Source organism: Emys orbicularis, chromosome 4, assembly GCF_028017835.1.
Source record: "Emys orbicularis isolate rEmyOrb1 chromosome 4, rEmyOrb1.hap1, whole genome shotgun sequence".
Taxonomy (NCBI): domain Eukaryota; kingdom Metazoa; phylum Chordata; order Testudines; family Emydidae; genus Emys; species Emys orbicularis.
This window is the reverse complement of record NC_088686.1, coordinates 115,351,364-115,374,065: the sequence shown is the minus strand read 5'-3', so window position 1 is coordinate 115,374,065 and position 22,702 is coordinate 115,351,364. Positions and strand designations below refer to the sequence as shown.

Here is a 22,702-nt window from a genome sequence, read left to right as displayed (position 1 = left end):
CAAGTCCCAGTAAAGTTCCTTCGTTTTTGTTTTTGGTTTGTTTGTTTTAAAGATAAAACTAAAAGTCTTTTAGCTGGATTTTCTTTCTCTTGCCATCTCCCATTGTAGCCCTTGTAGAGTTATTTTGAATTTTAAAGTTTTCTCAAAGATAGTACTCACAGAAGTGGCTGACTAAAGATTATATGCAGGACCGGCTTTAGGAAGTGCGGGGCCCAATTCAAACATTTTCGGCGGGGCCCCGGCAGGGATGACTAACCAAAACAAAAAACAAAAAAACACCCTGTAAAAAATACCCTTTAATTTCTTCCATGTATTATTTACTTTACATAACTATATAAATAATAAAATTATATATTATGTACATTGCATCATATATGCTGTTGATCGGTTATTAATGAGCTCCGTTTCACATGTGTGGGTCCCCGCCACTCCCTGGGGGTGTGCTAGGGTGACCAGATGTCCCGATTTTATAGGGACAGTCCCGAGTTTTGGATCTTTTTCTTATATAGGATCCTATTACCCCCCCACCCCCTGTCCTGATTTTTCACACTTGCTGTCTGGTCACCCTAGGGTGTATACATGTGTGGGTCCCAGCTGCTCCCTGCCCCCCTCATTGAAGCAGGTGTGCAGGGTTATTGCCCTGGGAACTGCAGGGCACCAGTGGACATGGGTCTGGCTGGAGGTAGGGTCTGGCTGCAGGCAGGGCAAGGGGTGCGGGGCTGGCTGGAGACGGGGGTGTGGGGCGGGCTGGCTGGCTTCAGGCAGGGCCGCAGGGGGGTGCGGCAGGGGTTGGCAGGGCTGGAGACAGAGGAGTGCGGGACTGGCTGGCTTCAGGCAGGGGGGTGCGGCAGGGGTTGGCTGCAGGCAGGGCAGGGGGTGTGGAGCTGGCTGGCTTCAGGCAGGGCCGCAGGGGGGTGCAGAAGGGGTTGGCTGGAGACAGGGTAGAGGATGCGGCAGGGGCTGGCTGTGGGCAGGGGGTGCGGGGCTGGCTGCAGGCAGGACAGGGGGTGCAGGGCTGGTGCGGGCAGGGGGTGCGGGGCTGGAGGTAGGGCAGGGGGTGCAGGGCTGGCTGTGGGCAGGGCAGGGGGTGTGGAGCTGGTACGGGCAGGGGGTGCAGAAGAGGCAGCTGGAGCCCCCGCCCTTTAAATAGCCCCCGAGCCCCCCACTATCCCAGGGCTCTGGGGGCTATTTAAAGGGCCCGGGGCTCCCCGGCTTCTACCGCCCCGGCCCTTTAAATAGCCGTGGGAGCCCTGGGGAAGCGGCGGGGCTCCAGCGGCTATTTAAAGGGCCGGGGCGGTAGAGGCAGCGGGAGCCCCGGACTTTTTAAATAGCCCCCAGAGCCCCGCAGCCCTACCCCAGGGCTCCAGCAGTGGGGCTCTGGTGGCAATTTAAAGGGCCTGGGCCCTTTAAATTGCCCCCTGGGGAACCTGGACCACCCTGGTACGGCGCACTGGCTCTTGCCGGTACGCCGTACCGGGGCTTGGGCGCAGGGTCCTCTTAGGCGCGGGGCCCGATTCAGGGGAATTGGTTGAATTGGCCTAAAGCCGGCCCTGATTATATGCTATGTACATTCCCCACTGCATCTCTATTCTGACCTGCAACATCACCTGCTGCTACTCATATAGCTCTGCCAGTCCTAACCTTCAGTCACACCCAATCACGTTTATTTCTTAGCAGTGCATGCTAATTATGAGAGATTAATCTAAACTGCATGCTGGTTTTGTTAGGTGTACAAATGGTCATTCGGATTTAGTCAGACACCACGCTCACATTTGTATCTTGAGCAGGTTTTGAACTCTGATTTTAAGTCTGTACACTGTAACATTAAGACCCCCAAGTTCAGGAGTGTTAGGCCACTTTACCTGTTCATTTGTGGATTACCTGTCAGTGTTCTGATAAATAGCTTGCATCTTTAAAATTTTTTATTTTTCCTGTCTTTCTTTTTCAGCAACGACCTTCTTCCACCATATCAATTTACAGTATAGTACAATCTCAGAATTTTGCACAGGAGAGTCGTGTCAGACCATGGCAGTGTGCAATACGTAAGTGACAGCCTGCATGTGTTCACTGTTTGGACTGCTCCAACCAAGCCTCTAGACTCGGTGTGGATGGGTGTGTGGGTTTTGGAGGGCGTTAGGGGAAATAAGGAATGATCTCCTTATGATCTGTTAAGGACATGACAAATGCACACCTTTCCTGGAAACAGTGGAGGGCGGGGAAAATCCTGCTGATTCAGTAAAGGAGAGATGACCTCTTGGAAAACCAGCTCAGTCAGAAAAGCAGCAGGGTCATACTGCAGAAGCAAAATGCCTTGTTTGGGGTCTTGTAGGGGAGGAATGGAAAGTAAAACTGTGCAGACTGGGAAAGTCCATAGAAGGCAGGAAGGATAAAAGAAGAATAGTGAAAACCTCAGGGAGCCCTCTCTGGTTGGAATGTGAACCGGGCACCAGGCCATTTGACAGATAACCTCCAGTCTGATGTGAGCCATTGTCTGCCTCAGCTCTTGGGAGTAGAGAGCACAAGTGGAAGCTTCTCAAAGGGCAAAGGAAATGTTCTGTTTTTGTGTCTTTTCCCTCTCTAGGAGTGATCAAATCTTTTAAGTCTGGCTACCTGTCAGGTGTGAAAGAGAGCAGTGGTGCTTTAATGTGTTAACGACGCAGAGGAAAATGCAATTGGCTCAAAGTGGCCATTTTGAAATGGGGCTTTACTGCAAACTGCTGCTCTTGACTTAGAGATTCAGACGTGAGGAAATCTGAGAGCTCCAGCAGGGTGTGATACGCTCCTGTGGTTTTTTTCCCCTGATGCATACACTGATAATCCCACCCGCTTCTCCATTATGCGTCTTGAGATCTCTTCAATCTGTAGTGAAGATGGATTTTCAAGGGGAAAACAAAACAGTAGTTAATGTCTTATCACATCAGTAGCTATAAAGATTATCCACAGCAAACACAGGCCTCTCTATTAAAATGACTAGTAATGATTGCAACATATTGCTATGTAATGCTAAATAGGTGATTGCTTCGTATACTGTGGCACTTCAGTAGAACTCCAGAGTTGTGTATTAACAACTCATACTGACATAGGCCTTGGCTACACTTGTGAGTTACAGCGCTGTAAAGCCTCCCCCAGCGCTGTAACTCACTCCCCGTCCACACTGGCAGGGCACTTGCAGCGCTGTATCTCCCTGGGTGCACCGCTGCAGGTACTCCACCTCCCCAAGAAGCATAAGAGAGACAGAGGAGTGGCTACGACTCTCCCCTGTGAGTGTGTACCAGGAATCAACCTGCAGCGCTGTACTGATCACCTTGTCAAGTGGCCAATCCTCTCCATTGTTGTGACCGACTGCAGGAATGCGGAAGTGCCGGTTTCAAAGCTTGTACCACAGAGAAAAAGCAAGCAGTTTGCTGTGTGCTTTGAGTGAATGAATGAGCAGGGGGCCGGGAGTTCGGAACTTGCAAAATAGAGTGCTGACACGCTCCAAAAAGCACTCTCTCTCCCCCCACACTTCCCCCCCCCCCCCCCCGGTTTTGAAAAGCACATTGCAGCCACATGAATGCTGGGATAGCTGCCCATAATGCACCGCTCCCAACACAGCTGCAAATGTTGCAAGTGTGGCCACGCCACTGCGCTGTCAGTGTGGACAGACTCCAGCGCTTTCCCTACTCAGCTGTACGAAGACAGGTTTACCTCACAGCGCTGTACAGCTGCAAGTGTAGCCAAGGCCATAGTTTCAAGTAGGGGGTTTGAGAGGCACTCCTGCGTTCATGAAGACAGCGTATGTGAAGTTATAAAGGATACTTTTTTCAGAAGTGAAAATTAACAGCAGGGTAACTTCCAGTCGGAGGCTAAAAAAGAAGACCTCGCTACTAATGATTACCAGGAGGGAACGTAGGTCCAATTACCGAAGAAATATGAGCTTTCTGAACATTTTGAAAGCAGTCTGGAATGTGGAGTGATAAATCTCCCTCACACAAAAATGAGGATAATCATCCAAAAGCTAGGAAATCAGTGGACAGAAAAAGCTTGTCTCCTTGTAAATGAGATGTTGATTAGCAGGATGAAAGGTACTCCAGTAACTTTTGCCTTCTGGTTTTCTAGTGCAAGGATTCTCAACCTTTTTCTTTCTGAGGCGCCCCCCCCCCCAAATGCTATAAAAATTCCATGGCCCACCTGCGCCACAGCAACTGTTTTTTTTTGTTTTTTTTCCTGCAAATCCAGTAGATTAAAAGCCAGGGGGCAGCAAGCAGGGCAATTGCCTAGAGCCCCACACCACAGGGGGCCCCATCAAGCTAAGTTGCTTCGGCCTTGGCTTTCAGCCATTGGCGGCGGGACTCAGGCTTCTGCTTTTTGCCCTGCTCTCTGGCTTATTTTGGGGGACACCCTGAAACCTGCTTGCGGCCCCCTAGGGGGCCCCTGGCCCCTAGTTGAGAACTGCTGTTCTAGTGTGCTGATTCCTGCTGTAGTCTTTACCATCAGATGAACGAGTCTCAATAGCTTCTCTGCTTGATTGCAGAGGGAGTGCAATAGCTAAAGCTGCTATGACATAAATGAAGAAACATCACCTGTAACTCTTGGTGTGGATGTATTATTCTGATGCAGTGTGTTTTTAAATGCTTTCTCGCTCAGCTGTAGCTGTCCCCCCAAAATGGAGAGGGAGTTGCTGTTGCATGAACGATGAGAAGAAAGGGGCGGGAAGGAAGAAATTAAAAATGTGCTTTAATTTCTTTCCTCCATCCCAGTCACACATCTGACTTATTTTAATGGATTTTTTAGCATTAAAAAGCTTGATAGCTTCCCTCACCGAGTGTGCGCTTCACCTTCTCTGTCTGGAGTGTCAGTGGAGACTAATTTCTGAGTATTGATAGATGATATTCTAAACTGATGAAGAGAGAGAAGACCTGCTGTAGCTTTCTACTAGCCAGAAAGTAAGCAGCAGTTGGATAGAAAGTGGCAAAAGGAACTGACTGCAGATCCAGGTGTACAAGAGCAAGTTATTGGCAGGGTGCTGTAGTTTATTACTGCAACGCTAAGGACTGATATCAGCAATGTCTGAATGCTCTCACTCCTCCTTCATTGCTTAGGGACACTGAACTTGCAGTTATTTGGGGATAACAGGAAGCAAACTGAACTGGGTGAAATATTGTTATGATCAAACTAAACACAGAAGCAGTTTTGAATTTCTTTCCTATATCCTGGGGTCGGTGAATGAATCATGGCTGCAAACTGCAGCCTTGGTATTTGATTTTTCTACTCGATATCTCTTCTTACCAAACATTTTCCCCAGTTATGGGAGGGACACAGGAGTGAGTGAGATTACCCAACTAGGCGTCTCAGTGCAAGCATGTGCAAAATGTACCGTAGCTTTACTCAAGGCCCTGTTTCAATTCCTTGCTCTGAAAGTACCTCACTCATGCTCATTTTGAATAATCTGTCCATTTTCGTTCTGCTTAGAGAGGTAAAGCCCCCAAACCCTGCGGAGTTCCGAAAAAGAACAGTAGACCACCAGCAGTGCTATAAACTATTCAGTGAATGAATGAGGAATACTGCTCCAGTAATGTCTATGTGCGTTTATATCCCACCTTGACTCTGCTCGTGTTGTGAAAATCATGGGTCCTTTTTCACCTGACCATGCAGTGGCAATGTAACCACGTATTTACTGCATTGTTTTGAGGAGACTCCCTGATGTAATTTAGTTCAATGGTAGGATTTATTGGAGAAGGAGCATCTGATACTATTGGATGGAATGTGTAAGTGAGGGAGTCCATAGCATTTACCTTGCTCTTCAACCGTTTTGCATACTACTCCTCTGCAAGTACTGCTAGCACTTGCACTTAACCCATTCTTGGCTATGTAGGTCTATTTAGATGAGCTCTTCGGGGCCTGAATGTTGTTAGCATGCATTTGTGATTTTATACGTGATTCAGAGAATATACTATTTCATGCCATTGCAAATAATTGGCGGATATAATCTAGCATTGGTTGTACTATCTGGTATAATCTCTTGGAATTAAGCTAAAACATTTTAGTGTAGAATCTAGTGGTCCATCTAGTTTAGTATGCTATATTACCACATTATAAACTGCTGCACTTTGCATCTCTTAGATATCCCTGATCATTTACCCAGAGCTCTCCTTGGAACCCCTTCCTCCACAAATTTCTAGTCCAGTTTCTCCTTAAGGAAGATTTTTTTTAAAAGAAGACTGACACATCAAAGTAACAATTGAGATGATTGGTTCATCCTATGTTCAAAGCCACTTAAATGTTCAGCCTTCCTTGTCTTGCTAGCCTTATTAGAGGCCTCACATTGTTGAAAGTGAACATAATGTAGGGAAGTTACTCTAAGTAAAATATCTGACAGTTTTTCTTCTCAGGAGAGCCCAAAAAATTAATAAACTCCAGATAGCTACAGCACCACCAGGTAAAGTGGCCATCTGTAGGGCAGAGGGCAACAGGCAGGGAGACTAATACACTGCACAACAGTAGGTGGAAGAGAATTTCTGGCCAGCGTCACCGAGGCAAACTTCTCTCCTGACAAGCAGTGCCATGGAATTTTCAGCATCCAGGCAGAGTAGACCGAAATATTGGTCAGAAAGCTGGGATGATGCTGTCTCTTTCTGGGGTGCAATTCAGAACAAGGAGACATTGTCACCGCTTATCTTATAATCCTGAGTCCCCAAAATGCTTCTGTTGCTTGTGGCTCCCTGCCTGGTTCACGCGCACACTCAGCAGCCAGCATGCACTCTGTGTTCTGTATGCTCTACAGCTCAGAGTCAACCACTTTGAATCCAACAGCCTGCCAGCAGTAATCACAAACACACTCTTATCTTTACCAGGCTTGGTTAATGTTAGCAGGTGATCCCAACACACCCCCTGTGACGGGTTGGACCCCCCTTTGCGGGGTGCCACCTGATGTGCTGGGGTCCCCCTGAGCCGGCCTGTCTCACCAGTCTGCCCTCCCCACACACACACTTTGTGCTGCTGTGTCAGGCTCCAGCGCGCGCGCACAGGTAGGGACGCACCCAGCTGTAAAATCACACAGTCTTCAGTCAGCGCTGTGTGGGAGGGCTCAGGTCGGGGAATTCCCCAGCACTCTGGTGTACACACCCTCTGGAGTGTAAACTCAAAATTATATTGTCTTGTGCTATATAGAGATCTATGCAACGTAAGCTCATGAAAATTGCCCCCTACCTCAATGTGGAGGAAGATATGCATAGGTTTTTGCCCCTCCGCCCCATTTATGAATTGCATAAACTGGATTTTGGAATAAACAAAAAACAAGTTTATTAACTACAAAAGGTAAATTTTAAGTGACTATAAGAGAGAGCAAACAGAACAAAGCAGATTACTGAGCAAATAAAACAAAACATGCAAACTAAGCTTAATACACTAAGGAATACTGGCTACAAATAATAACTTCTCACCCTAAGTGTTGTTTCAAGCAGGTTGCAGCGTTTCTTGAAGGTAAACTGCACTGCTTGCAGCTTAAATCTCCAGGGATTCCTTTTACAGGCTGATCTGTCTCGCCTGGACACAGTCCCCTGCCCCCCTCTTCCCCCAGCTTAGTTCCTTTGTTTCTTCAGATGTTTTCAGCAGTCTGCTTTCTTGGGTGGGGAGGCAGTGGAGAAGAGCCAAGATGAACTCACTCCCCAGCCTTAAATAGGATTTACATATGGTGGGAATCTTTTGTTTCCTAGACCATCCCCTTCCAGTAGAAAAATACCAGCTCAAGATGGGACACTGTACCAGGTGACATGATCACATGACCTTGTAGTTTCAAAGCAGCATCCCAGGAAGCTTCTCAGGAAGGTGGGAGATTAGCATCTTCAAAATTCTATTGTCCTCCTTAATGGCCTATCCAGGTTGATTGCCTACTGTCTGGTGGGCGTTCCCCTGAGTGTACACACAGTTGTAATTGCTACATAGTCGATATTCCTAACTTCACATAGAGAAATGATACATGCTTACAAATTGGATAATCACATTCAGTAAATCAAAACTGTTCACATGATACCTCACATGACCCATCTTGCATAAAACATATTTTTGTTATGCCATATTCATATTATAAAAATATTTTTATGAAGAATATGGGGTACAGTGCCACCCCTCCAATTTTGAATTTTTCCAAACCCGTGTTCTCTGCAATGTCCAGCCCTCTCCTGCAACATTCAGAGGAATAAGGTCTCTTTATTCCTTTAAAGAGACAAAAGATAACAGCTTGCCACTTTCTCTAGCGTTAACTAACACTTTAATTCAAACAGCACACTGTTAGTTGAGATTAATAGTAAAACAAGTTTATTAACAAAAGATAGGCTTTTCAGTGAGTTCAGGTATAAGAGACAGTGAGTTAGAAATGGTTACATGCAAATAAAAGTGAAAACATGCATCTAAAAGTGCAAAACTTAATCTAACAAGATACAGGCTTTGTTCAAGATGGTTTCTCTGCCCCACAGTTTTCCAGCGGGTCAAGATCTACTCCAGAAGCCTAAAGTTCTGGTTCTTTTGTCTCAACCTTTGAAATGGATTCTTCTGAAGGTTACCCCTCAAAGCAAAGTTTATTCAAGCTGTGAGGATGGTGATGTGGATTCTCATGGGGAAGGAAGCTGCATGCTGTTTTCTTCTCCCTGCTGGTGTTTGCTAAAATACAAATTGTTTTGTTTCCTGCTGTCTCCTCCCATGTTAGTTTGAGGGCCCTGTTTACTGCCTATATGCAAAGTGACAGGTTTCAGAGTAGCAGCCGTGTTAGTCTGTATCCGCAAAAAGAACAGGAGTACTTGTGGCACCTTAGACACTAACAAATTTATTTGAGCATAAGCTTTAGTGGGCTACAGCCCACTTCTTCGGATGCATAGAATGGAACATATATTGAGGATATATATATATATATATATATATATATATATATATATATATATATATATATATATACACACACACACACATACAGAGAGCATGAAAAGGTGGGAGTTGTCTTACCAACTCTGAGAGGCCAATTAAGAGGGGAAAAAAACTTTTGAAGTGATAATCAAGATAGCCCAGTACGGACAGTTTGATAAGAAGTGTTAGAGTAGTTACATGGGGAGATAGATTCAATGTTTGTAATGGCTCAGCCATTCCCAGTCTCTATTTAAGCCTAAATTGATTGTATCTAATTTGCATATCAATTCAAGCTCAGCAGTTTCTCGTTGGAGTCTGTCAGCAGGTGGGTATTGTACCACATGGTACCCGCATGGCCCCTACTTACCTACACACCACACAATCCATTGTCTACAGCCAAGCTCTTAGATACAACTGCATTTGCTCCAATTCCTCAGACCGAGACAAGCACCTACAAGATCTCTATCAAGCATTCTTAAAACTACAATACCCACCTGCTGAAGTGAAAAAACAGATTGACAGAGCCAGATGAGTACCCAGAAGTCACCTCCTACAAGACAGGCCCAACAAAGAAAATAACAGAACACCACTAGCTGTCACCTTCAGCCCCCAACTAAAACCTTTCCAGGGCATCATCAAAGATCTACAGCCTATCCTGAAAGATGATCTGTCACTCTCACAGATCTTGGGAGACAGACCTGTCCTCGCTTACAGACAACCCCCCAACCTGAAGCAAATACTCACCAGCAACCAGACATCACTGAACAAAAACACTGACCCAGGAACCTATCCTTGCAACAAAGCCCGATGCCAACTCTGCCCACATACCTATTCAAGAGACATCATCATAGGACCTAATCACATCAGCCATGCCATCAGGGGCTCGTTCACCTGCACATCTACCAATGTGATATATGCCATCATTTGCCAGCAATGCCCCTCTGCCATGTACATTGGCCAAACCAGACAGTCTCTACGCAAAAGGATTAATGAACACAAATCTGACACCAGGAATCATAACATTCAAAAACCAGTAGAACACTTTAACCTGTCTGGTCATTCAATGACAGATCTGTGGGTGGCAATTTTGCAACAAAAAAGCTTCAAAAACAGACTCTAACGAGAAACTGCTGAGCTTGAATTGATATGCAAATTAGATACAATCAACTTAGGCTTAAATAGAAACTGGGAATGGCTGAGCCATTACAAACATTGAATCTATCTCCCCCCCCCCTTTTTTTTTTACAAGCCCTTTGAGCAGTAGCGTAGCTAGTGGGATTCAGGGGAAGCAGCCGCTTCCCCTGACCATATTCCCCAAAAGTGGCGCCTGCGGAACGGGGCCGTGGGCTGGCTCCCGGCGCTCCGGCTGGCGGAACGAGGCCGCGGGCTGGCTCCTGCCTCCCGGCGCTGCGGCCGGCGGAACTTTGCCGCGGACTGGATCCCGCCTCCCGGTGCTCCGGCCGGCGGAACGGGGCCGCGGGCTCCCGGCGCTCTGGCCGGGACTCCGGCCCTGAGAGAGCGTGGCCGGGGGTCTCAGCGCTCCGGATGGGGAAGCGGGGCGGCCCTGCGCATGCGCCGCTCCATATTTCAGCGCATGCGCAGGGCCGCCGAAATGCCACCGAAGGACCGGCGCCTTTTTTCTCCGCCGCTCCTTCTTGGCTGCAACCCTGCCTACGCCACTGCCTTTGAGTGGTCTGCCTATGTTTAGCGTTTTGACTCCATTTCACCCAACATTCTCTCTCCAATCTGACTTTTTTGCCTTGTCCACTCTACTGGAATTGCCATCATAAGTCAGTAATGACCCTAATAGGACAGACAACTTCTTCATAGTCCCAGTACTGAATTCAGTCAGGTGCATATGCACAGGGGCAGCCAAAATTTGGCCCATTGGGTGGAAATTTCAGAAGCATGTAAGTGACTTAGGAGCCTATGTTCACTTTTCAGAAGTGACTTAGATGCATGACTTTCACTGACGTTTGAAAATAGGACTTAGGCTTCTGAGTCACTTAGGCACTTCGTAAATTTACCATTGTCTTCAAGCACTTCTGTGTCCTTTTTTGTCAGATGGGCTCTCTTTCATGAGAACATAAGAATGGCCCTACTGGGTCAGACCAAAGGTCCATCTAGCCCAGTATCCTGTCTTCCGACAGTGGCCTGTGCCAGGTGCCCTAGAGGGAATGAACAGAACAGGTAATCATCAAGTGATCCATCCCCTGTCGCTCATTCCCAGCTTCTGGCAAACACAGACTAGGGACACCATTCCTGCCCATCCTGGCTAATAGCCATTGATGGACCTATCCTCCATGAATTTATCTAGTTCTTTTTTGAACCCTGTTGTGGTTTTGGCCTTCACAACATCCTCTGGCAAGGAGTTCCACAAGTTGATTGTGCGTTGTGTGAAGAAATACTTCCTTTTATTCGTTTCAAACCTGCTGCCTATTAATTTCATTTGGCGATCCCTAGTTCTTGTGTTATGAGAAGGAGTAAACAACACTTCCTTATCTACTTTCTCTATACCAGTCATGATTTTATAGACCTCAATCATATCCCCCCTTAGCCGTCCCTTTTCCAAGCTGAAAAGTCCCAGTCTTATTAATCTCTCCTCATATGGCAGCCATTCCATACCCCTAATCATTTTTGTTGCCCTTTTCTGAACCTTTTCCAATTCCAATATATCTTTTTTGAGATGGGGCGACCACATCTGCACACAGTATTCAAGATTTGGGTGTACCATGGATTTATATAGAGGCAATATATTTTCTGTCCTATTATCTATCCCTTTCTTAATTATTCCCAGCATTCTGTTCGCTTTTTTGACTGCTGCTGCACATTGAGTGGATGTTTTCAGAGAACTCGCCACAATGACTCTAAGATCTCCATGCACTGTTCCTGTCTCCCTGCCTCAGCTGGAAGGTGATCAGGGTTCTTTGTGCGTAACTGATCCTTTTGGAATTTCTCATCTGAATTTTAGTCTCTCCTCTGTGGCAGTTGCAGTGGAGGATTGGCACAGCTTCTTTTTAAAGCACAAACCTTGCTGCTGATCACTCGCTTGCCAAGTGAAATCTGTAGAGTGACACCAAAGGTTTGTGTCACCTCGTCTCTCTGTCCCCAAGACGTGTACAGTTTCTTTAACCCTGTCCACATCATACACAAATCAGGGCAGCATCAAGAGCATCTTAACACTTTTTTTAAGCACTGTTCCCTCTGCATGGTTCAAACACTGTTTTTAAAATAGGGCCAGATCACGTAGCTAGAGTAGTGTAACTTAGGTTGACTTAGCCTGGTAGTGAAGACAAGCCCTCTGATGATAACTGAGGAGTGTCCAGAACTTTAACTGAGCCTTTCCCTCCTAAAGGATGACTAAGGAATATGAACCCAAGTCTCTTGTCGTGACCTTGGTCAAAATACTTAATTTCTGTCCAAGTTTCCCATTTGTAAAATAGGGATACTTCCTTTCTCCGACCCTTTGTATGTTTAGAGTGTAGTTCTTGGGCATGTCTCTTAACAAATACATGTACAGCACCTAGAACAGTAGATCCCTGATTTTGGTTGGGCCCTCTAGGTTGGGGCAGGCAAACTTTTTTGGCCCTAGGGCCGCATCAGATTTCTGAAATTGTATGGAGGGCCGATTAGGGGAGGCTGTGCCTCCCCAAACAGCCAGGTGTGGCCCGAACCCCGTCCCCTATCTGACCCCCTCCCCCTGCTTCTCACCCCCTGACAGCCCCCCCCAGGCCCTGTGCCCCATCCACCCCCCCCCCCCCCGTTCCCTGTCCCCTGACCGCCTCCGGAACCCCCGCCCCATCCAACCCCTCCTCTCATTCCTGACTGCCCCCGCCCCCCGGATCCCCGCCCCATCCAACCACCCCTTCTCCCTGTCCCCTGACCTCCCCCAGAACCCCTACCCCTGACTGCCCCCCGCTGCCCCATCCAACTCCCCCTCCTTCCTGACTGCCCCCCAGGACCCCTATCCACCCTGTTTAACCCCCCTGTTCCCCGCCCTCTGACCGCCCCGACCCCTATCCACACCCCTGCCCCCTGACCACCATCCCAAACCCCCCTGTCCTCTATCCAACCCTCCCTGCCCCCTTACCGCACTGCTTGGAGCACCGGTGGCTGGCGGTGCTACAGCTGCGCCGCCCAGAGCCCCAGGACAGGCAGCCACACCGCCCGGCTGGAGCCAGCCACACCATGGCGCAGCACAGAGCACCGGGTCAGGCCGGGCTCTGCAGCTGCGCTGCCCCAAGAGCTCGCTGCCCCAGGAGCTCACAGCCCCGCCGCCCAGAGCATTGCGCCGGCGGTGCAGTGAGCTGAGGCTGTGAGTGAGGTGGTACAGCGGGGGAGGGGCCGGGCAGGAGGGTCCCGCGGACCGTAGTTTGCCCACCTCTGCTCTAGATACTACCATAATATAAATCAGTAATAAACACTACTTTATCATCATCATTATTATTATTAGACTTCAGATTCACGCCTTTTAATGATTATAATTGTAAATCAAATGCACAGCTTCAAAATGGGGAATAACTGACTAGGTGGTAGTATTGCTGAAAAGGATCTGGGGCTTACAGTGGATCACACATTGAATATGAGTCAACAATGTGAGGCAGTTGCGAAAAAGGCTAATATAATTCTGGGGTATATCGAGAGCAACGTTGTATGTAAGATATGGGAGGTAATTGTCCTCTGCACTGGTGAGGCCTCAGCTGGAGCACTGTGTCCAGTTTTGGGCACCACACTTTAAGATTGGAACAAATTGGAGAGAGTTCCAAGGAGAGCAACAAAAGCGATAAAAGGTTTAGAAAACCTGACCTATGAGGAAAGGTTTAAAAAAAAAACTAGCCATGTTTAGTCTTGAGAAAAGAAGACTGGGGAGACCTGATCGTTTTCACATCTGTTAAGGGGTTGCTACAAAGAGGTTGGCGATCAACTGTCCTCTATGTCCACTGAGGACAGTACAAGAAGTAATGGGCTTAATCTACAGCAAGGGAGATTTAGGTTAGATATTAGGAAATCCTTTCTAATTATAAGGATTGTTAAGCACTGGAATAGGCTTCCAAGGGAGGTTGTGGAATCCCTATCTTTAGAGGTTAAGAACAGGTTAGACAAACACCCGTCAGGGACAGTCTAGGTATATTTTGTCCTGCCTAGGTGCAGTGGGCTGGACTAAATGATCTCTTGAGGTCCCTTCCAGCCCTACATTTCAATGATTCTAATCTTTCTGTTTGGTGGAAGGGAGCTGGTATAGTAGAACCTCAGAGTTACGAACTGACCAGTCAACCACAGACCTCATTTGGAAGTAGAAGTACACAATCAGGCAGCAGCAGAGACAGGGACGGGGGGGCGGGGGGAAGCAAATACAGTACAGTACTGTGTTAAACAAACTACTAAAAAATGAAGGGAAAGCAGCATTTTTCTTCTGCATAGTGAAGTTTCAAAGCTGTATTACGTCAATGTTCAGTTATAAACTTTTGAAAGAACCACCATAATATTTTGTTCAGAGTTGTGAACATTTCAGAGTTATGAATAACTTCCATTCCCAAGGTGTTCGTAACTCTGAGGTTCTACTGTATCTGGGTTCTTTATTAAAATTTCCTGTTGTATTAATAATGGATTTATTTGAAGGCTGCTGTTAATTGATGTGATTAGGGGCCAGTGAACATTAATTAATTATACTTGCTTATGAAGGACTTGTTACCTTTTCTTGGAAACAGTTTGCATGTCACATGCCTTTGAAACAGAGATCATTCACATGTTCCGTAGTGCTGCGGGAGAGATGGTAGAGTTCATAGTGAGCAGAGAATGTAAATACAGACATGGGGTTAGATGGAGGGGGATGCAGAAGGGATTCTAACATTTGCCCAAAAATTAGACTGAAGATGGACTAAGTTGTTATGCTAGTTAATAAAGAAATGCAGCAGGTACCTGAGGGAGACCAAAACTGGGTACCTAGCATTATGGTGCCATCTCCTGACAGCAAATGTTATTACACTGAATTAACATTGTGTTTGCCTAGAGGCCCCCCTCCTCACTTCTGTTAATTTTGTTTAAAGCATTGGGAGGGTCACAGAGTATAATTGACCAAGTACTTTATTTAATAATGTGGCTGTGCTTTACCAAGCACTTTGCACTTATAGTGCCTTCCATCAGAGGCTTTCTAAAGCACTTCACAAACAATTAAGCCGTACAGTGTGGTGGGTTTCATTAGCCCTCAAAATGTTTTGGAAAATAGGCACGTGGAGGGTAAGTGACTTACCCAAACGTCACAATATGTCACTGTCAAAGCTGGGAACAGAACTGTGAGAGCCTGCTTTAACAAAGCTGCCTCCTGGCATCATCTTTAGCCCTTTTCTGTGCATTTGTCCTGTTTGGGGAAAGTAACACTGGAGTGAGACAGACCTCCCTTTTGGGCTTGACTTATGGAAGACTTTCCTTTGCAAGTTGTCGGTGTTACTAGTACTGCTGACAGCATTGAGTGAGCTCACTGGCAGAAGCAGAATGGTAAATGGCAAGTGCTGTGCTGTTTTTATAAAGGAGATAGTGTCAGGACTTCCTATCTAGGAAAACATTCTGAAGTGAGTCGCTATAGGAATCCACGGCCTGTACTTCAGTAATGTTATTGGCTTGCTTAAAAGCCCAAACAGCTTGAAAAAATACATTTTGTCTCTTGCCAGGCATTGGGTTTTGGAGTAAGTTTGATATCAACATATATCTGATAGATTTTTTTTTTTTTTTTTTTTTTAAAGGACACTTATCTGCTGCTGCTGAAGTTCTTATAGTTTAGTTAGAATGTCAAGCTACTTGGCCAAAAGCATGTACCTGTGTACTTTTATACGTGTGCTGTAAATCAAGCTGAGTGTCCTAAGTGTAACACACAACACTGGCAATTCTCTCCACAGACAGTACTACTGGTATGATGAGCGGGGAAAGAAGATAAAGTGCACGGCCCCTCAGTACGTTGATTTTGTCATGAGTTCGGTGCAGAAGCTAGTGACGGACGAGGATGTCTTTCCTACAAAATATGGTATGTTTACTCTTGGGGGAAATGTTCTCTGGTCTATCTTTTTACAACTATTAAAAAAAAAAAAAAAAAAAAAACTTTCTACTCAGGGTGGTGGGGAGAGTTTTTGGATTGCTCTTGCCTCTTCTGTCTGAACTCCCCCCACCCAGAGCCGTAGCAACAAAGAACGTGGCCCCCTCCGAACGGTGGCCCCCTCTGAATATATGTCCGGGCGGGGCCCCTTACAATACAGAAACTGGAATGCGGTATTTATTTTGCCACTTTTAGGGGCCCCCTCCCTTGCGGGGCCCCCTCCGGTCGGCGGGTACGGAGGGCGCTCGCTACGCCTCTGCCCCCACCCCTCCCATAGAAAGTGATGTACCTGCCACCTTATTCCATATCTGTGTCTTACTGAGTGGTGAATCAAGAAGCCCATCTGGGACTTGAAATGCAAGGAAAAATGCAATCTTAGCAATATAGCCAGGGCTCAGCAATGAACAGAATTATTGTACCTTCTAGATGTGATGAACTAGATTATTGTAGGGGAGAGAACAGTCCCCTGGTATTCATCAAGTAAAACGTGGTACCTGCACACTAGAATGGCCAGCACACTGGTGGATGTAGGTAATCAACAGCTAAACAGCTGCCTCAGCCCCCAGAGTGAGACTTCACTGTTAAAGAGATATGTGGTGTGGAGCTACTAGCTGAGTAATAACAAGCATCTGAATGTGGACCAGAGGCATGCCGGAGTGAGACTATCATTCTGGCAATTGAAGCAACTAGCTCCTAGCTAAGCCAGTTGCTTAACCCCGTTTTGCTTATGAACATTTTTAATTTAGTTGTTCAAGAGTAATCAGGATCTCGTATTTGCCTACTTCACAAGCAAATGTGGCCGTCACAAAGGAGCCAAATGAGAAGTTGCATGTATGACTGTCCTAAATCCTCCCCTACATGTATGTTTGCTGTCCCTGGGTGTTTGAACAGCACTGAATATAATCTGACTACTCTCATAATGATAATGAAGGCCAGACTACTGGTCTGGTCTGCACCTAAATCCTGGGTGCATGTTAGGACTTGGGTTGAAAATGAAAACTGACCTCCTCATGAGTGCCATCAAACAGCAGTTGTGTCCTGCACTCTAATTGGAGTGCGCGTATGTTGCCAATTCTGCATGTGCATTAGGGAGTACAACTGGCTGAGCCTAGCTAGCAGAGGAATATAGCCGTGTAGCAACCTGGGCAGGCAAAGCTGTTTCTCCTGTTGGTTGGTGCTATTAACAAGGAAACTGAGGAGTCTGTTAAGAGGAAAATAATTTTTCCATCTTGGGTTAGGTGCACAACTCTGGACATGGCACTCAGGTGCCTGTCCACGGGGCAGTATGCAATCTAAATTGAGTTTGTCCAGACTTGTTTTGTAGCACTGCAGCTCCTACTGCAGCATGCCATCGGGCTATAAAAAGTCCTATTGTCTAGGACTAAGTAATCCTAATATCACGAGTCTAAATTAGTGCCTCTAGGTTATGCAGTACATGGTAAATCTTGCGATGGACAACTTTGTAGAGGACTTCATACCTGTACTGCGCACACACCAGGGCCTAGATTTGTGAAATATGGTGTCAGATATGGAACTTACTTCAGTTCCCACTCCACCTATGAATGGATTCCCCCCCAGCTTGCAGGTACTTGCATCAGCATCTAGACCCAGGCCCAGACATGTGGACTGAAAAATTGGGAGGTGGAGCAGAAGTGCAGTTACAACTGAGGAGGGTGGGCAGGCAGATAAGGAGATGTCTGCCAGGTTTCACTGGAGTTGTGGCCCCCAAAATTGAGATATTAAAAATAAATTTGGGGGTTTATTTGCTTCCTAATAAACTTGCAAGAGTTGGCAGCCCTGGAAGGGGAATCAGGAACGGCACTTTTGACAGATGGGCTCCATCCAGTTAAATCCTGCTTCTCCATTACTGCTTTAAAGACCATAGCCTGCCTTTTAAAAAGAAATACGTTGCACCAGTCTGCACGTTGGCAGGGACAGATGCTTCCCCTAGGCTGAAATGATGGATTTGATCACCTAGCACTATCTGTGTGTCTCAGGTTTTCTTTCTCTCCTCTTCACAGGCAAAGAATTCCCCAACTCCTTTGAGTCCTTAGTGAAGAAGATTTGCAAATATCTGTTCCATGTGCTGGCCCACATCTACTCCTCCCACTTTAAGGAGACTTTGGCACTGGAGCTGCATGGACACTTAAATACACTCTACACACACTTCATCCTATTCATCAGGGAGTTCAACCTGGTGGACCCTAAAGAAACCACCATCATGGATGACCTCACGGAGATCCTCTGCAGCAGCGGCAGTGGGAGCAGTAGTAATGGGAGCGGCAACAGCAGCGCAGGAGCACAGAACCACGTGAAGGAGAGATGAGCCTTCCTATGGCGCGAAACTAACATTAACATAAAAACAATATTATATATTCTATATATGTGTGTGTATGTATATGTGCATATATATATATATACAGACATACACAGCGATGAAAGTTTAAGCAATTATGCTGCCACCACAGGACGTGTAGTCGTATGGGACTGTACGGAGCTTTTGTTAATGCACCATCTGGTGAGAAGTTGCACCAATCTTCTTTTATTGTTTTCCTCCTGTTCCTTCTTTCTTTTCCCCCTGTCAGATGGCTGACGAATGCTGTTTTTAGAGAAGAACCATGTTTTTGAGTTGGGCTGCTGTTTTTCTTTTTTTTGGTCTTTTTCTTCAGTCTTGAGTGCAAGCCCTTCTGTCTTTCTAGGATGGTGGTACTGCCATTTTAAAAATATATATTATGTTATAAGAAGTGACTTTTACTTTGAAGTGGCTTAAATGCAGATTTTGTTTTGGGGTTTGGTTTTTACATAGACTCCCCCTCCCAATTTTACATAGAGTCCCCAGTCAATTGCATCTTGCCCTTTGCTGGCTTATAATGGGAAGAAGAGATGCCTGGCTTGACTGCAGTAGCAGTAGGGGCTTGCTACAAATGTAATGGGTGTGAGTCTTCATCTGTCTATGAACCTGCAAGAGGATCCACAAGCCTTTCTGCTTGTTGCTCCAACAAAATACATATACTTGTTTCTCTGCCCCTCCCGTCCCAGGCACACATCCAGGAATAATAGTAGTGAGCTCATTGGGGACTGTAAGAGCCACCACCATTTACTTCCCATAGAAAAGGGGGCCAGGGGGAGAAGGGTGCACTGAGTCAGTCACCGGCTGTGATAGAGAGATGGCTGTTGGCATAAAATTATATTGTTGGCTTATTTTTAGTTCATCTGTTCAATAATAATAAAAAAAATTTCTATCAGGCACGAGCCTTGTTTTTGTCTGCAGCGACACAAATCACTAAATGTTTGCTTAAAAGATGCAGAGATGGTTTGCTAGGTGAGTGCATGGGAAACTGTTAGCCTGGCTAGCTCCCTGCATGGAGTCTAATTTTGAAAGGATAATGTCAACCAACTTTAAAAAAACCTGCTATTTTCCAACCCATACATTGTATTTTGTTCATTTTATGCATTGCTACCATAATATAATCAAGTACACCCAGAGGGGGCTGCAGTGTGGTAAGAACTGCATATACCTGTTTGTACAGGACCTGTACTGAACAGTTTACAATCTCAGAAATAGTGGGGATGAGGGATATACACCCCTGTATGCACTTTTCATGCACATGCACACTTTCATCTCCAGTCTGCATATTGTTTCTAATTACATAAAGACTTCGCACCTGTTGCTTGGCTAGTTTCTTGTTGGCACTGTGGCAGAAGTCTTGAGGCGGGAGTTGGAGAGAGCAGTAACCTTATTAAGCAGTTCAGGGAAGGTGTCAGCTTAAGATATACTCAATCTTATACCTTAACGAGGCTGTTGCAAACATCGTTCTTTTGTATGTACTCCCTTGTTTGCACCATATTAAGCAGCTATTGGACCAATAATTGCTTGCTTCAAGGGACATTCAGGCACTGGTTGGTGTCATGAAAATGGTGGCCATTTTGAAGTTAAGGTAGGGGCTGATTTATTGGGGCTACCTTGAGCATAAACTTTCACAACCCTGTCTACTGGACAGCTATATGTTCAGAAATGCCATGATATGCCAGGGGTAGATTTCCCACAATACTGTACCTGCTCAAGGTCAGGGACAGAAGGCTAGTGACTGCCCTTAATCTAAAGGGAAAGCCTCTGCCCTGACGTACAGTACCCTGCCTATGTGAAGGGGAGACATCTGCTATGGATAGTTAGCATCAGACAGTTACTTCCAACCAGTAAGCTGGTTTAGTAGGACACAGGGTATGTTAGGAATTCATTGATTTTAGTACCTTTACAAAAGTTAGGAAGCTGCTAAGTATTAATGCATAAGCCCGTGACATCACCTAGCCCCATTTAAACAAAAAACCATCCTCCCATTAAAGGCAGATGACTAAACTGTCTTATATGTATCATGGTCTTCAATTGCGATCTACTGGTAGGAGAGCAGCAGTACAGAGTACAAAAGTGAGAGCTAAGCATTTCTCAATTCTCATCCTGGCTTCCCTCCTAACCTCTGGGCAAGTTAGCTAGAGCCAACTTCTCAAAAGTAAACAGTAATTTGGGGGACTACCATTTTTGAGAGCCCAACCTGAGACACCCCTTAAAGGGACCTGATTTTCAGAAAGTGCTGAGCATCCACCCTCTGACAATCAAAACCTATAAAAGTGTCGAGTTGGGCGCCCCAAATCACTAGTCAGCTTTGAATATGTAGGTGTTAGAGTCCAGTTCTGCATTCATCAAAGTTAGGGCAAAGCTGCTGTTGACTTCACCCATTCTGCTTGAATTTCCCTATGTCTAGCATGGGATTAAATTTCTCTTCTGCCTAAGAGGAAACTTGTACTGGTGTCTTAAAAGCATTGTAGGCAAGACCATGTAGACACTTACCTTGGTTTAAAAGCACCTTCTATCTATAAGGTTATGCCAGTTCCTTACCAACTTAAACTACAATTAAACAAAAGCCTTCTATGTGGTAAGGTCCACAGAGCCATTGGACTGAGACATTCCCATCTGCTTGAAGCTTGGGGCAGAATCAGACCTGTCAGGCACTGGCAGTAGGCTGCATCTAACCTCCTGAAGTTCCAGCTAATTTTATCTGCCTCACCAGCAGTCAGCAACTCAGCCACACCTCCCTGCTGTAGCAGTTTATGGAGGAGAATTTCACACTTCTCCCTAATAACGATTTGGTCCTAGTGGTCTCTGCCTTTTGATGACATTGTCCTCACAGTTCCACTTGCCCTTATCTGAGGTATGTGCTGCTTCAAGGATGGATCTAAGCTAGAAAAGCCAGAATCAAAAGAAAGGTCTCTCTCTCCTTTGGGAGCTCAACCAGCTCTGGGGTCAGGCTGCTCACAGGAAAGTTGCCAGACAGGATTGGAAAAACTGCCTCTAGGTACGAACAGACCATTTCCATGAGGGAAGTGTGTCAGATGGAAGTTCATGCCTAAGTCCCTAGAGCCTTCACTCCTGCCTGTGGAGCTCAGTTGCCATCTCCAGCCACGGATGGAGGACACAGCCTGAGGCTTTCAAGGTCAGCTCTCTTTCCTCCTGCTATCACCTCTTCACAGACCTTCCAGCTGATCTCTAGTGATATCCCAGGCTGTGACCTCCACCGAAAGAGCAGACCAAGTGGATTCCATGCACCAGAGAAGGCAGAGAGTTGAGGGAGCTCAATCTTGAAGCCCCAGCCAGTGCCTTCCTTGAGAAACCCATGCAGAGGAGGGGAGACAATAAACCCAGCCTCTGAGGACAGGGTGATAGCTAGTCACTTGAAATATTTTTCGACCATTCTCTGAAGCAGAATTATGGGGACAAACTCCCCAAAAGGAGCTAAATGAATAAATAACATCAGCATCCAGCTCCCATCCTCAGCTTCACAGAGTGCAGCCTGGCAGCTCAGTGCTGGGGGAAAAACCCCAGGCCAGAGCTAGCTACTGATTCCACTAGGCATGCACAGACCCCCAAAATGGGATTCCTCCTCAAGGAAAGAGGGCAGCTGTCCAAACCAGAGTTAGGGTGTTTTAATATATATTATTTGATCAAATATATACCCCCATCAGGCAAAGGACTGTGAAACCACACTTAGGAGGCCTGCAGCCACCCTAGATAAGCTATAGCTATACATCCCTCTTTGTACCCGTGAAGATGGAACAAAAGGATTTTCTACCATACCGAAATGACAGGAAAAGTGTTGGGCTGTCCTTCCCTGCTGCTGTGGGTCACCATTCCCTAGTATGCAGGTTATTGCCCTCAGCTTCTGTTGCGGATTGCCCTGCTTCATCTCAGCTGGCCAGCTGTGAAAGAACAAGCAGACAATATGGGGGCTTTTTGGCCCCTCATTTTTCTTTCTTTCTAACCTTCTCCACCCCTGCCTTCCACCCTGTAAAGCCAGAAGGTTCCTCCATGTGCACCAGTCCAAACACATCATGGTAACATTACCAAAGTTCTGTATTGCTCAGGAACTCAGAAATGGGGGTGGTTTTTACCTGGAAGAGCGGCCACCTCACTATGCAAGCCCTTCACGGGGAGCCAAGTCCAGCCAGGCAGGCATCACATTAGAGCCCGTCTCTTCAGTAGGAAAACTGTCCGGTGACATAGGAAAAAAATAGACAGCCGTGTCATCCTACACATGATGTGCCTCTCCACAAGCATTGCTAACAAGGGTGGGCAGATTGGTGACACTCAATCTAGAAACCCCATGGCCTAAGGCCTTCTCCCTGAGAACGATAGTGGGATATAAATCTCTTTCTCATGGGTATATGGAGGTTCACTCCTTGAGA

General features: G+C 46.3%; 1 protein-coding gene across 2 annotated transcripts in view; it reads left to right on the top strand.

The window, feature by feature from the left end:
* Positions 1-19,204, top strand: part of MOB2 (MOB kinase activator 2) — a 168,650-nt gene extending 149,446 nt beyond the window's left edge. For both annotated transcript variants that reach the window (XM_065402642.1, XM_065402641.1), the window contains exons 3-5: positions 1,949-2,042; positions 15,771-15,895; positions 17,986-19,204. In XM_065402642.1, the coding sequence (XP_065258714.1) occupies positions 1,949-2,042; positions 15,771-15,895; positions 17,986-18,290 (524 nt within the window). In that variant the 3' untranslated portion in view covers positions 18,291-19,204. The remainder of the gene's footprint in view (positions 1-1,948; positions 2,043-15,770; positions 15,896-17,985) is intronic.
* Positions 19,205-22,702: the final 3,498 nt, after the last annotated feature.